The sequence below is a fragment of the Haliaeetus leucocephalus genome, unplaced genomic scaffold (genome assembly GCF_000737465.1).
Source record: "Haliaeetus leucocephalus isolate CR32 unplaced genomic scaffold, Haliaeetus_leucocephalus-4.0 Scaffold61, whole genome shotgun sequence".
Taxonomy (NCBI): Eukaryota; Metazoa; Chordata; class Aves; order Accipitriformes; family Accipitridae; genus Haliaeetus; species Haliaeetus leucocephalus.
Genome location: NW_010972497.1, coordinates 526,921 through 540,822, shown reverse-complemented (window position 1 = coordinate 540,822; position 13,902 = coordinate 526,921). Strand labels below are relative to the sequence as shown.

The 13,902-nt window shown below is 35.5% G+C and overlaps 1 protein-coding gene across 21 annotated transcripts in view; it reads right to left on the bottom strand.

Annotated features, from left to right (window-relative positions):
- Positions 1-13,902, bottom strand: part of MYCBP2 (MYC binding protein 2, E3 ubiquitin protein ligase) — a 200,644-nt gene that overhangs the window by 65,280 nt on the left and 121,462 nt on the right. For 18 of the 21 annotated variants that reach the window (XM_010578098.1, XM_010578115.1, XM_010578175.1 and 15 more), the window contains 6 exons: positions 12,484-12,696; positions 9,758-9,813; positions 9,188-9,303; positions 7,016-7,113; positions 2,696-2,812; positions 1,772-1,912 (listed from right to left, as the gene is read on the bottom strand). In XM_010578098.1, the coding sequence (XP_010576400.1) occupies positions 1,772-1,912; positions 2,696-2,812; positions 7,016-7,113; positions 9,188-9,303; positions 9,758-9,813; positions 12,484-12,696 (741 nt within the window). The remainder of the gene's footprint in view (positions 1-1,771; positions 1,913-2,695; positions 2,813-7,015; positions 7,114-9,187; positions 9,304-9,757; positions 9,814-12,483; positions 12,697-13,902) is intronic. The other 3 variants (XM_010578155.1, XM_010578163.1, XM_010578123.1) reach the window with 2 other exon arrangements.

The following is a 13,902-nucleotide window of genomic DNA, read 5'->3' as shown; positions in this document are numbered from 1 at the left end:
ATGCTGTTTTTCACATTTCATTGTACCTGACCTACTTATTCAAATGAAATTTGAATTCTCAAGATTATATTATCAAGATTGAATGTTCAGTTATTGATTTATGACAGCCATTTCCTTTTAGGCTTTTCTCAGGGAGCACAGGGTATGTTCTTCTCTAGAAATAAGTGTGTCATAGAGCCATTTGAGATACACCAACTAATAAGTTCTTGCTAACCACATACATCACTGCTGAGCTCACAACTGTTCCCTTCAGCAAGTAAAAAAGTATTAGAAATAGTTAAACTAAAAAACAAACAAACAAACAAATCTAACCAAATATAATACCCATCCAGAGTCACAATATTTTCTGAAGTTAACTACTCAGTCAAGGTGAATTCACTTCTGTCATGGGTAAACAGGTAAAAATCAACTGCTGCATACAAATACTGTTTCATGAAAGTATAATATAGCAATTTTCTAATAAGTATCAATTTCTAAGGCCAAAAATATGAGCAAGATTTTAAGCAAAACTTAAATTTTTTCCATGTTTTCATATATTCTACAACAAACTACATAAATATGCCTGTCATCACAGTGTTTGAGTGACTGATGGATGGCTGACTACAGAAATAATTTGCTTCGCAAATGCAATATCAAAGTAATTTCCAAAATAAGGATTTTATTGAAAGAAGTGTCCAAATAGAATTATATCAACAAATAATTTATAGACAAGAAGGTGAACAGGAAGAAGATCTAGTCACATCATGTAACAGTATTTGTCAGAACACGGGCTGCAGCCACAGGGGATTTATGAATTGCCAGATTTGGCTACTAGCAAACAGCCCAGTTTCACTGGAACTGGAAATATCTCAGTTCTTTTATGATTGGAAACACGAACAGGATGAAATTACTGGCTGCAGGTGTTTAATTTGGCCAAATATTTGTTAATGGTGTTCAACTGCAGCAGCAGCTCACTCATATAAGACAAAGCAAATCTAAATAGCAGTATTTGCAATTAGATCTGGTTCTCACATTCTGATCTGAAGAAACCAAGGTACTGCCCACTCTGAGGAATGCACAAAACCAGACGAGCCAGAACAGCCTGCACTTTCATAAATTTTTTGAGAAATCTTGGTTTGGCTACTATATTTTTTTCTTTATTTTTTAAAATATTTTAAACTTTATTTTGTTTCCAGAAAAGATGTACCCTTTGAATTGTAGTGATGCTGATCACCAATAAGTTATCCAGATAAATTATGCTTACTCGTATTATAAATTCAGTCTTGATGCTCTGGGATTCTTTGATAGCTAATAAATTGATAACTCAAGGATTCAGGTGTAAAACTCACAAAAATTATACACAAAAACCAGCAGAGCCTAGAGAACTTTTCAATTTTTTAAAAAAAAAAGCCTCAATTACATTGATTCACTGCAGGCTGCAAGCCTCTTCTGAAATCATGGCATCAGTAGACCACTTTACAGGCATCTTGCATCAGAAACACCTGGTGCAGACCACAATCTAATATGATTATACTTTTGTACGCTCTTATAGTGGTCCTTGCACTTTTGTTTCTCTTCTAGGAGAAGAGGCTTCAACGTAAAAAGCCTCATCCCTTTCTACACTCCACCCTCATTACACAATAGCCCTCAAAAATGCAAACACATATAAGGTAGTATTTGGTAATTAAAATATTGTTTACCTCAGGACTCATTTGCAGCCTTAATTAAAGAAAGTCTTGTAATGAGGATAGAGTGTACTTTTGGATATTTTTCAAAGGCACCTTTTACTTACGTCAACAGGTACCAGAAGGCTCTTGCCAAGATGTTGGTTAAAAGAGAGACACCAGGCTTCAGTGTAACCATTCATGTTAGGAACATACTTCTTTATTGTCTCATCATTCAGCCTCAGCCAAACACCATCATCATTGTGGATCTATGGGAAACAAGCAACAAAAACGAGCCATGCCCTCCTGTAACCGTTCTGTAGCTAGTAAGGATTAAAAGACTTCAGACAAACAGACAATAATAGCAAGGAAGTAATGATCTTCACTGTGCTGACATAATGTAAGAAGTAGTAAAGAGGAATATTGACAAAATCAGAATTTCAGAGCAATGGGAGGCATATCTTTTTAGAAGGCAAGGTGCGAAGATAAATTTAAATCAGATCATGCAATAATAAGAGTTGCTTTGAGAGAAAAGAGGAAAGAAAGCCAAGCCTCCATAAGCCTCATAAGTTCCCCACTTTCCATTTTTCCACTGGTGATATAACTTAGTAAATTGCAAAAATATTTCTTGTATATGAAGTTATATTGTAAGAAAAATACATGCATAGTAGTCTAACACACTAGTGATCTCTCAGAAGTGTAAGTGAAAGATGTAATGAAAATGACACCTACACCTGAATTTTTGTGTAGAGTTGAAATAGTAAGTCATGAACAGCTAAATTCTTAGAGATATTATTATAAGATGAACTCTAGGAATTTTGTTTCCTCATATCAGAGTCTCAAAAGTTTGTTACAGGTTTTCAAGTAAGTAAATTAAAAAGAAATGACAGCTTGAAAAACTAAATTAGTAAATATTTAGATTTTTGCAATTTATACTCTTATGTTCTTAAGTTGTATATATCAACATCTAAACATGAAAAAAAAAAACATTATTTGCATGAATTAACTTTACATCTTAGCCCAATTTTCAACAGAAATGTCTTATTAATTACCTCGTCAATGAAAGTGATGGATCCATTGACTTTCACTATGCCTATTTGCTCACTCTGAAGGGAAGGGTGGCTACGGATACGAAGCCCTGCACTGTCCTTGGCCACAAATTTGCGAACCTAAGAGAAGCAAAGGAAGACAGTAAGGAAGAAAAAATTGGAACAGAGCTCTCAAAGAGTAAAAAGAAATAGGTTTAACAGATTCTGAAATGCTAGTGACAAGATGGCAGTCTTAGAGTTACAGTTTGTTGCTAGTTTCCCATGGCTGCTGTGTATAACTTCGCTTTTTTTATATCACCAATGAAGTCATAATGTGCAAAAAAGCCCTAAAAGTAAAAGTGAATCGACTCAGTCTTGGAAAGATCTCTTGTTACACCACACTATTCAGTACAAGCTTCCAATTCTTTCAACTGCTCCCCCCTCCATTTTATTCATTCTTGCAAGTTTCAAGGGTTTTGCCTTTTCAAATTTAGTATTTCCGGTAACCGATCAACCTGGGATTACCCGTTCTCATTTGTGCTACCGTAATATTGTTTAGTCAGCTTCTTGGCCAAAATCTGAATTTTTTTTTAACTGAAGAGTTTAAGTAGCCATTTAAAAATAGAAAAAACAACAGATCTTTCTACTTCTTTATTTTTCAAACAAACAGCTATTTCAATAGTTCCTCCCTTGTTCATAAGAGGGTTAGATCAGATGCTCCTTGTTACTAGTTTGATTTACTACAGCCCCCAAAATTGCCCAGTTGTTGTTCTCTATCATTTTTATTCTCTGTTCAAACACATTATCAGGCACCTGTCCCATAGAGAACAAACATAAGCCATTTTGGTCTCTGGTTTTAAAAAGTGCATATTTTCTATGCATGTGGTATACAACCTTTTTCTTGGAAAGTTATTTTCATACTCCACACGTAAAACTGAAAAAAGTATCAGCTGAAGTATGGACTCAATCTTTAACTTAACATAAAGCACAGAATGATATGGAAAGAATAAACTCAGGAAAAAGTAACAGCTAACTGCATGAAGTAATTTCTTTTTTTCCTAAAGAAATTATTTATTTTAAGAAATGGTATTTATTTTAAGGCTAATTTAAAAAAAACCAGAAGCATGTAAAGAATTTCAACTGTAATGTACTCCAAAAAATGCAAGGTTTTGCTTACTAACAATCCTGTTACTCCAAGAATTTAGATTTCTCTCAACAGGCAAAATTAAGACTTCCAAGGTCCTTTTAAAAATATAAGGCTGAATCACTGCTGACAGCATGCTCAACATAGACAAGCCTATAAACAAAGCCTTGCAAATTATGGGTCCCTGCATTATTACCCCAATATATTACTTCAGAAAATCATGTGAAGGGTTGGCTAGAACTTGGATTAAAAAACTTGAATTTAGAGGAAGAACAACTCACACTCAAGCTTTGGATGTGCACAGGCCTGGAAAGAGCATCTTTCCCCTTTGCAGCAGCTAACTAGTTAATAGAAAACTTAATGCTGTAACTACAAACTGTTCAGGCATCAGATCCACTGACAAACAATACAACAAAAAACAGATGAAATGTTCTATTATGTTCATTTCTGACCATCACGAAAATCTTAATTGTCCGAGTCTTCTTTCTGCTATAGCACCTCTTTGCTTGGAATATTTCTCTCTGGCACAATGGTTCAGCAACTCTGTCCTCTAACAGCCCCACAGTCAGTTCTTCCTTGGAGCATACACAAACTGGATTCCAACTAAAAGAAGCGACTAATGCAGAAAGGCTTAGCAATTAAGATGTACATCAGTGCACAGCAGTTTAAGAGCTTTGTTGCCATGCCTTCTTATTTGCTGAATCTGAAAAGAGGTACTCCTAGTAGCACAGAAAACTGCGTTATATAGGATAAAGCAACCTTAACAAGGGGTGAAGGGATGCACAAAACCATTCCCTGCCCAGAGCTTTTGGTTTTTTTCAACTGATGCTAGGTACTTGTTCAGTCATGACAGCAGAAACAGTCAAAACATGTTAGTGACCAATCATTCTGGTACCAGTCTTGCCCCTTCCAATTCAGCTAAACTAGGACTGCTTTCTTCTAGTTGGTTCCAACTCCCCTGAATTACATTACATAGCTTGAAAAATGTTTCCCTCAATAGCATGTGGAATGGAATTTCCTGCAAATTAGTTAATCCAAGTTTCACAGCCAATGAGGAGGCAGCAGTTCTTATGGGTCGTATACTCCAGGCTGAGTCCAGATCACTATGGTAATCTCCTTTACCAACTTGGATGGACAGGAAAACCACATTTTCATCTGATTTCAACAGAGTCTAACAGAGAATGAAGAAATCAATACAAAATCATAATACATTATCCATTTTCAACTTGTGATTCAAGTAAGGTTTGACTACAAAATTGGAATGTTCCACTGCCTCAATGAAAATATTTTGGTGTTTCTAGTTGAGAACAGATCACCGCTGAGAATGCACTGTTAGTGTTTTTTGGTTATAACCATCTGAATTTTTGGGCTGATAAAGAAGAGGAAGAGGTTTCTAGAGCTCAACTAAGCCCTTTTTCTCAGCAAAACATGATTTGGTATATTGGACTGTCTCTGATACATGTCTAATCTGCGTTCTTGGCTTCAGAAGCATGGAGCACAGTGAAATAATTACCTTCTGTATTATTTATAATATTGCTGTTCATACACAAAGAATTATTCTAACCCAGTTTGTTATGTGATTTATTGTAACACAGAAGAAAGAAGACTGATAAAATGATTTACCATGAAAGGTCTAGTATATTTTTGCAGCAGGCTCTACAGATGCTATATACAGGACAGAAAGATGGCTCCTCTTTCAAAGAGACTACAACTTGGAACAAGAAACAAGACATGCAAGCAGAACAACACAGGGAGATGATTGAACACTAAGTAACGCCTCAGAACACCAGAGGCCTAACTTTTATCAGGTACTTTTAACTGTCATGAAGACTGTTACTTGACAAAATGTAGCTATTATGTATGAACCAGTCACCTCAATTTCCACTGCAGTAATTGAAAAGAAAGACAGCACTTCCATCTAGCAATTTATCTCATCTTAGAACAGATGTTTCTCACACTTTGGTGACAGCAAACACCACATACAATTAGCAGCTTGGATGGAGATATATTAAGTTCTGTGAGCTGAATCTCACCCAGTAGGAATTGGGAGTTTCAATTAAGATAATGAAGTAACCAGGAAGTCTTCCTTCCAAGAGAAGGGAGAAAGCCTAAAAGTATTTTTTTTGGGGGGGGGGGGAAAGCAACAAACAAAAAAAACCAACAATGAAAAACCCCAAACGCAATGAGGGATAAAACATAGTGTAGAAACTAAAGGTAAATTTATTATTTTTATTTTGAGGTGTAGGTCCAGGGAAAAGAATCTTGTTAGTGGCAGAAGCAGACACTAGATGCATTTACAGATTGGGGAACCATACAACAAAGTTACTATCTCTAGATTAATCTGAAAATTGGAAAATAACTAAATCAGGATGTGCTGTGTAGGTAAGAAGTTGGCAAACACCTGATCCTTTCTGTAACCATGTATTTCTTAGCCACCTTTGCAGTTGTAATAAGGCAAGGAAGGATAACCTTGTGGTTATTTCAGAATTCCACATGTTTTAATTCATGTTTATTCAATTAAAAAAATGATTCAGCACCTCATTTAACAACCCTTCCTTTGCATCTAAGAGGAAATGGAAGATGGTTCCCTCATCTGGGCATTTTCCTTATAGGACTGCCACACCACCTTTCACTTTTCTTCTGTTATTTGTGTCTACTTTAGTCCTTCAGGGTGGAACTATAAGGTGAAATGGGGAAGTCAAAAGCTACAGAAAGGGTAACTTTAAAAAGTAAAACCATGATATTCTAAGAAAGGAAGATACCAGTAAAGAAACTAATTTTGGATTTTATATTGACTGAAGAAAGATCCTTATCACAAAACAAACAAAATCTTTGTAAAGCCCTTTGTACAATTAATTTCATACTACAATATCAAAGATAAAGAACTAATAATAGTGCAGAATGCAGTCTGTGACTTTCATAAGAGTTGCACAACGTTTGTGCGACAAGCCAAGACTAAGGCAGTTTTTGTAGAGCTTCTAACAATTTAATTAATGGATAGACAGAAAGAAAAGAGAATGAGTATCTTTCATTTTATCCAGTATATTAATTTCATTCCATTCAGCACATTAAAGTCATTTGCAAATATCCATAAGTACTGTACCACTATAACATGATAAAGTACATATTAAACAACAGTAAAATCCCACCCAAATATAACTATCGGGGGTGGGGTGGGGTTTTTTTTCAGTTCTTCAAACCTTGTTTGGCTGAGGCTCTGCTTTTGGTTTAATAAGTTGGGTTCCAGGAGGTATCATTCCCTTTGGAGGGTCTTTTACTTTCACTTCTAGTCCAGCATCTATAAGCAAACAAAGACTAAGTTTAAAAAACATATATATAAGGGGATATATCAGTCAAACAGTAACTACAGTTTATCTGTGCTACAACTCAGAGTAGGCAAAATAACCACTTGCTTATCTGTCTGCCATAAACAACACTTGCAGTTGCTTTGATACCTGTTACACCTTGTGTACACAGCACTATTAAGTAATTTTGTATCCTAATAGTGTCTGCAGGGCTATGTTTCAAGGAATAGTGAACACAGAAGAGTTTGATGTTTGAGGGGGCAAGTGAAAGATCCTGGAGAGGCAATAGCTTATGCATGCTGTACTGCTGCAGATGCTAATTGCAAAATGTGAAAAAAAAGATAAAAGTCTTAAAAACCAAGTTACGCAACCAGAAAAGGCCTGTAATGTAAACAGCCAGCATCTTTAATTAACAACACTGTTATAAACCCAGAAAGTACCAGAAAATATTTCAACATAGTAACATTCTCAGATTGTGAAGAAAAATATATGTAAAGAAACAGTTCAAACTTTGGTAACAGATGGATGTAACTTGAGTAATAATCTTAAAAAGAAAGTCTCAGCAATCACTGTTAAAGCCAAACTACAAATTAATGGTCTCAGTAGATCTTTTTGGGTTTTTTTTGTTTCATTTTACAGGGTGACCCTTTGAAGAGCAACAACTTGAAAAGAAGCAGCCAGACCTAGTGGTAAAACTGTTGGTTTCAGTAACATTTTTTTAAACAAGTGTGGAAGTAACAGAAGGAATCTAGAAGTACCAAGAACATCAAAGGCTTGAAACAGAGGAGAAACTAAGTGCTACCAGTACTTAAGCAGTTAAAAGCTGACAGAATTATGGGTCAAGCATAGGTATATGAAAGCTTGAGAGGGGATAGTAAGATACTATGATTGAACCAGAACAGAAGTTATATTGAAGAAGAATAGCATAGATAAGTATTAGAGTATACTCACACTTGTTTAATAACCAAGGTCAACAACTGTATTCTAGCATTTCTAAAAGTTAACCCTACACAATGACTGAGGATGGTAGAATCCATGTAAAAATAGCAGCTGATTCGAACTACAGTGTAAAACTTGTCTCCAGGGATGGCAGACTGGAAAAATTACAACTGAGTGCACTGGAGGCTCCTATGAAGGAAAATGTTCCTGTTTCAGGAACAAAGATAAGATTCATAAAAGATCATTAATGGTTATCTTCTGTAGGTAGCACAACACGGAGCATCCCATTCCAATCCTATGTGAAATATGTGTGTTTGTATTTCTGAGTACCACTTTATGTATTTACAAAAGGTGCTGTACAGTATTGGGAAAGAGGAACTGCTGGTGCTGGCGAACTCATTAAACCCTCCTATCAGATCTGGGCTTAACTACAATGCCTTCAATCTCTCTACTACCATCTTCACCATACCACCACTAAGACTAACAAGAGAGTATTGAAGATACAGACTTTTTTTGGGAGGGGGAATCTTTCCACCACATGCTATAGTATCTCATAATATATTCCCAAGGACCAGCAAGACAACTAAAAGATTTTCAGCATGGAAGAAACCCAAACGATCTAAAAATTAGTACAAATAATTGATACTTAGGGTAGGGTATCAGTTAAGACAACACTTTCTCAATTCTTCACAAAAGAAATTACATTATTTACTCTTGCACGGTCAGGAACACTTTCCGCTTTCCTTAGGTTCCTCAGTGTTTTTTGTTTGTTTGTTTGTTTTTCCACCTTTAACTATACATCTCTGTCACTCTCAGCTGAAACAAGACATTTTTCTTGCAACAATGAGAGTAGGTAATAAGATACTCTATTAATCTGGTAGTCTAACCACATTATAAATACGTGATTTGCCACATATGTCCCTATTTCCATAACAGAACAGCTGTTGTCTTTTTTCTCTTTTGAGAAAGAAGAGAGAATTAGATAGAAGGCTTCTGAACCAAAACTTGGGTGCTAAGTTTTGCTATGAACTGTAATAATAAATCTTAGGAGCACCAAGACATACATTTATCAGTATACAATGTGGATTTAATATAAATTTATGCTTAAGTATAGTGAAAATTAAGTACCTATTTCAATGCCATCTATAGTAACATGAATGGTATAGAGACCAACAGCTCCAGGAGTCCAGTTTGCACAGTATGTACCATCATTATTGACTCTGATCAACATGTTTTCACTGGGTCTAGGCATAAAAAAAAACCAAAACCAAAAACAATTGAAATCATTAAACAATTATTATCTTTCTGGAAATCATCTGTAATACTTAGTTTGAAAACTATTTTTTCTGTCAGATAATCTAAATACCTTTTTCCCCCATGTACATCCCCCAATGTACGAACCCCATATTATTTATTATGAAGTTATAACCCTCTGACACATTTATTTATAGCAAATGATCAAAGAACACCTTCAGAGAGTAGATAATATGAATAAGGAATCAACATTAGAACAATTAAGAATGAAGGATCTTAAACTAAATCTCTAAATTTAAGAAAAAAATATAATAATACACAATTTTTATAGTGTTTCTACCCTCAGACAAGATTACCTGGCAGTGAAGGCTTGTGAGTCTGGGTGTAAGCAGAAGTGACAGGACATGCTAAGTCCCTAATAAAAAGTTATGTTTTAATGTTTACCTCTTTGGTGTTGGTGAAGCAAAGCGTAGTTCTTCAAAAGAATAATTTTCATATGCCTACAAACAAATTAAATTCAACAAACATAAAATCAACAGTTACCAGTTATACTACGGTCATGAATAAAAGAAAGCAGAGTATTTTCTCAAAGAACACACTAATCTAACTTCACACTTACCAGAAGCATTGATCAGGGAACAAGAAACAAACTCCAAAACACAGAAACACAGACATATATATACACACGAAAAAAGTATCTTCACTTTCTCTTTAAATTGCCATTATTTAGATAATAAAAGATAGCTATTGCTAACAAAAACCTTCGTTCACAGTCAAGTCTTTGAATCTCTTCTAATCTCACTTGTATAGAAAGCCTTTGAATGCAGGTAGTGTCTTGAAGACCATGTGAAGATAAGAAAGCAGATGTTGCAGGTCAAAAAATGCAAATCAGCCCAGTGGATTCATCAATGGAATTTTGGATCCTCTTTCTTTCTACTCAAAGTGAAGAAGAAATTCCCTCTGTATTGAGGTGATATTTCCATTGATTCCCACTACAAAAAAACCTGGTTCACTTTCACAGATTCTTGTGAAATAACTGCACTGATAAGGCCCATAGGAAGTGAATAATGATAGTCCTAGAACTGCACGAAGTACCTCATCAAGAATCTTGCTGGGCTGCAATGGTTGCTGAGTTATCAGATTCCCGTGTTAAATCAAAAACAACAGGGGAAGAAGAGGTGAGATAAGAACATTTGAACATTCATGCAGATCAGCCATTTTGGGTCTCTATACAAGGATATAGTTTTGGGTATCAGTGCCCCAAACATGTCATGATTTGTTGTCACGAAGTAAGAAGCTAGAGTTTCTAATCATATTTGGATGTTTCTATCAAGTACTGATACAACATGCAGGCTGGTATAAAACAAAAAGGACTAGGGACATCTGCATTTTACACTGAAATGAGTGCGCTCAGTAATGCAGGGAGGGAAGTAGAAGAGAATATTTACACTTTCTTGAATCAGAAAAGTTGTTAACAAGCTAATCAAATACAGCAGGTAAGACATTTGCATCTCCTAGAATGTCAGACAGTCTTTAATTTAAGCAGTAAAATATCAGCTATCTTCTGAATGAAAAAAAAAAAAAGTCAAAGTTTTGGATGGCAAAGACTCAATCTGAAAGGAAACTCTGGAAGATTCCCCAAGAAATGTGTTAAATGTAGAAGTCAAGCATGTTTCAACAAGAAGAGACAGACACTTTTTGTATTTTACCTTGGTGTGTGTCTTTCACTTTTTAACTTTTATCTTTACAAAGATTTGTACTATTATTATTTATTCAGACAACTTTAAATGAACACCTGTGTTTTCATTTTATCCTAGCATGATTCAATTAAAAAATGATTACATGTTAACCAGCTAACATCAAGCATTCCTCACTCAAAGGGTCCATCAAATCTAGAAACAAATTTGTAGACACCCTGCACTTGCTCCACCATCATTTACTCCAGAGTATTGAATGCGTTGCAAGATGTGCCACCATAACGGTTGCATTAGCAGATTTGACACCTATTACCGGAAAAGAAGCAGCAGGTACCGGTGGCCAATGGTTATCAGAAATTGCATCTGGGTTCCAACTTTGAATAAATAATGTATTTTTCCCCCCCCTCAAGTCACTGGTAAAATTACCAAGTAGCATCAAGCCAAGAAGTGATCTTTGCAGTCCCCCAAATAAAAAAAAAAAAACAAAAACAACAAACAAGCTAATCACACTTGTCTCCTTGATATACACTCCCTGGCTGTAAATACCTTTTCAGACATGTGATTTAACAAGTTTTTAAAGCATCTGTTGCACACCATACTGATTTCATAGTTCTTTCATTGATCCATTAAGACACTATTTAGTAGCCAGTTACGCTATTTACATATAGCTACTGTAGCACTATCCTCTGCAGAAAACAAACTTGTACCCTCTAAAAGATGCTAGTTTGCTGATTTCTCCCCTCCGTAAATTCATACTGATTATACCAAGTCTTATCCTTCTCTAAATCCTGATTAATGAGGTCTTATTAAGTCATCCAACCACTAGTTATACACATCATGTCACGTCTCTTAACTGGGTCAATATGTTACATATATGTAAACTTATCACAGGTGTTAAATATATTCAAATCAATACTAACTGCTCAGTTTTCACCTCTTTAAAAACTGTTCGTGGCAAAGTCTCTGAGGTGATCCATTTGACAATGGCTAATTTCAACAGATGCTGTTTAATATTTATGCATTGATACACAAATCATTTGTATGACCTTTTTACTATGCTGAGCTCTGATTTTTGTTCTATGTTCACCAGTTCTAGTTTTTAATACAGCTTCACTGCAACACTCCAACTCCATATGGATACATTGGTTTGGCTTCCCCTCCACCATTCCAGTAGCTGTTTTCATTTCTCCTGAGTGACTCAGACTAGTTTGTTAATCAGTGTAATCAAAATCAAAGACAACTTTTCTTTTTAAATGCTAATCCAGTTTATAACTGCTTTAGAGATCAGGCAATTGGCCCTTTTGATGTATCTAGTTTTCTGCTGGACTTAAATATAATCAAAGTAATTTGTAATTAATGTAGTTTTACATTCTGACCAAACTAAAATGTACTTTTTTCCTTCTCCTTTGCACTCCTTTACACACTTTGAATCCTGAATTTTATAGTTATATTGCTAAATTGACAGTAATTTACCTTCATCATTGTAATAGCAATATATCGAGCTTCTTTCACTATCATTGGCTCATAGGAAGAATCAAGCTTTGGTGAAGGAAGTCCTCCAAAGGTCATATCGCTGCTAGGGGAAGCAGCTGTTGCAGGACTCCCTGGTATCCGTTGCACCTTTTTAACTTGTTCTTGTTGCAAAGATGTTTTTTTCTGAGAAACAGGAATAGCTTTGACTTCTACCTGCAATAAGACATGCAATACAGAACATGATTTAGGGAGAAGACACACACACACACATTCTTTTCTATCTGATAAGTTACAGCAACAAAGTGCTTAGAGTACTCACTATAAATCCAGCTGTGTCAAATACCTATGCGTCTACACTGAACAATTTGCAAAGCCAAGCACAGCACCTCTGAAAAATGTATACGTACAGGAGAGAAGCACTCAAATGACTTGGCACATGATCACTAAGGGCCAGTGTCAGTTCTGCCAGTCCCAGACCACTCCCTGGGAAGCAGCACATAGTCTGGTATGCCTAGCTAAGATTTCCTACAACACAAAATGCTATGAAGTAGGAAGAGAGCCTTCCAAATGAGCGCACGGGTTTCAGAGTGAATCATCGGCCCCTGCTAGATCTGGATCAGCAGTGGCCAGATTGGATCTTGGCTAGCTTTGCCACCCTACTGCATCAGCACTGTACATTTATACTGTGCTCTTTAATGCATATTTTAACTGACTTTTTTTTCCCTCGAGGTACCACAAACCTCCATTAGTACAGGTAACATAGCTGTACCTGGTTTTGTGAGGAATAACAGACTATCTGGAAAATAAGTATGCATCACTCATCCTAAATCTGCAGTAAAGTATGTTTAAATACTGCACATTTCATGCACTGTTTTATCAAAATTTTACTTTATTTACTGGAAGTTACATATCAGTGCATTGCACACTGAATGAGTCCAACAGAATAGTTAAATTGAATTAAGATTTTTGTTACTTTAATATATTTGTGAAGAAAAACAATAATTTAATAAGAAATCCAGCAATAATTTTGATGATGATATTTTGACATATCCTTTTCCTGATTGACAGAATAAAATCACTAAAGAGTTTTCTACTTCCTGTCACAAATTTAAGTCAGTAACCACACATATAAATTTCATTCAAGCTATGTTTGTGACTAAGCTGATTCTTGTATTACTGTTGTACTCACTGTTCATTAATGAGTTTACAGCTCACTGTAAGATAACTCAATTATTATATCCTATACAAAGAACATCTGAGAACTCTTATCACAGGAATTATGCATTTGTAAAAGGTACTTCATCTACTTTTGGGCTTGAACAAAACCAACTACTCCACAGTAATAGTGGGCTTTAAAACATAGATGTAACCTGATTAGAACTATGTAAAACCAATTTTGTATTCAATTTGTTCTGTTTG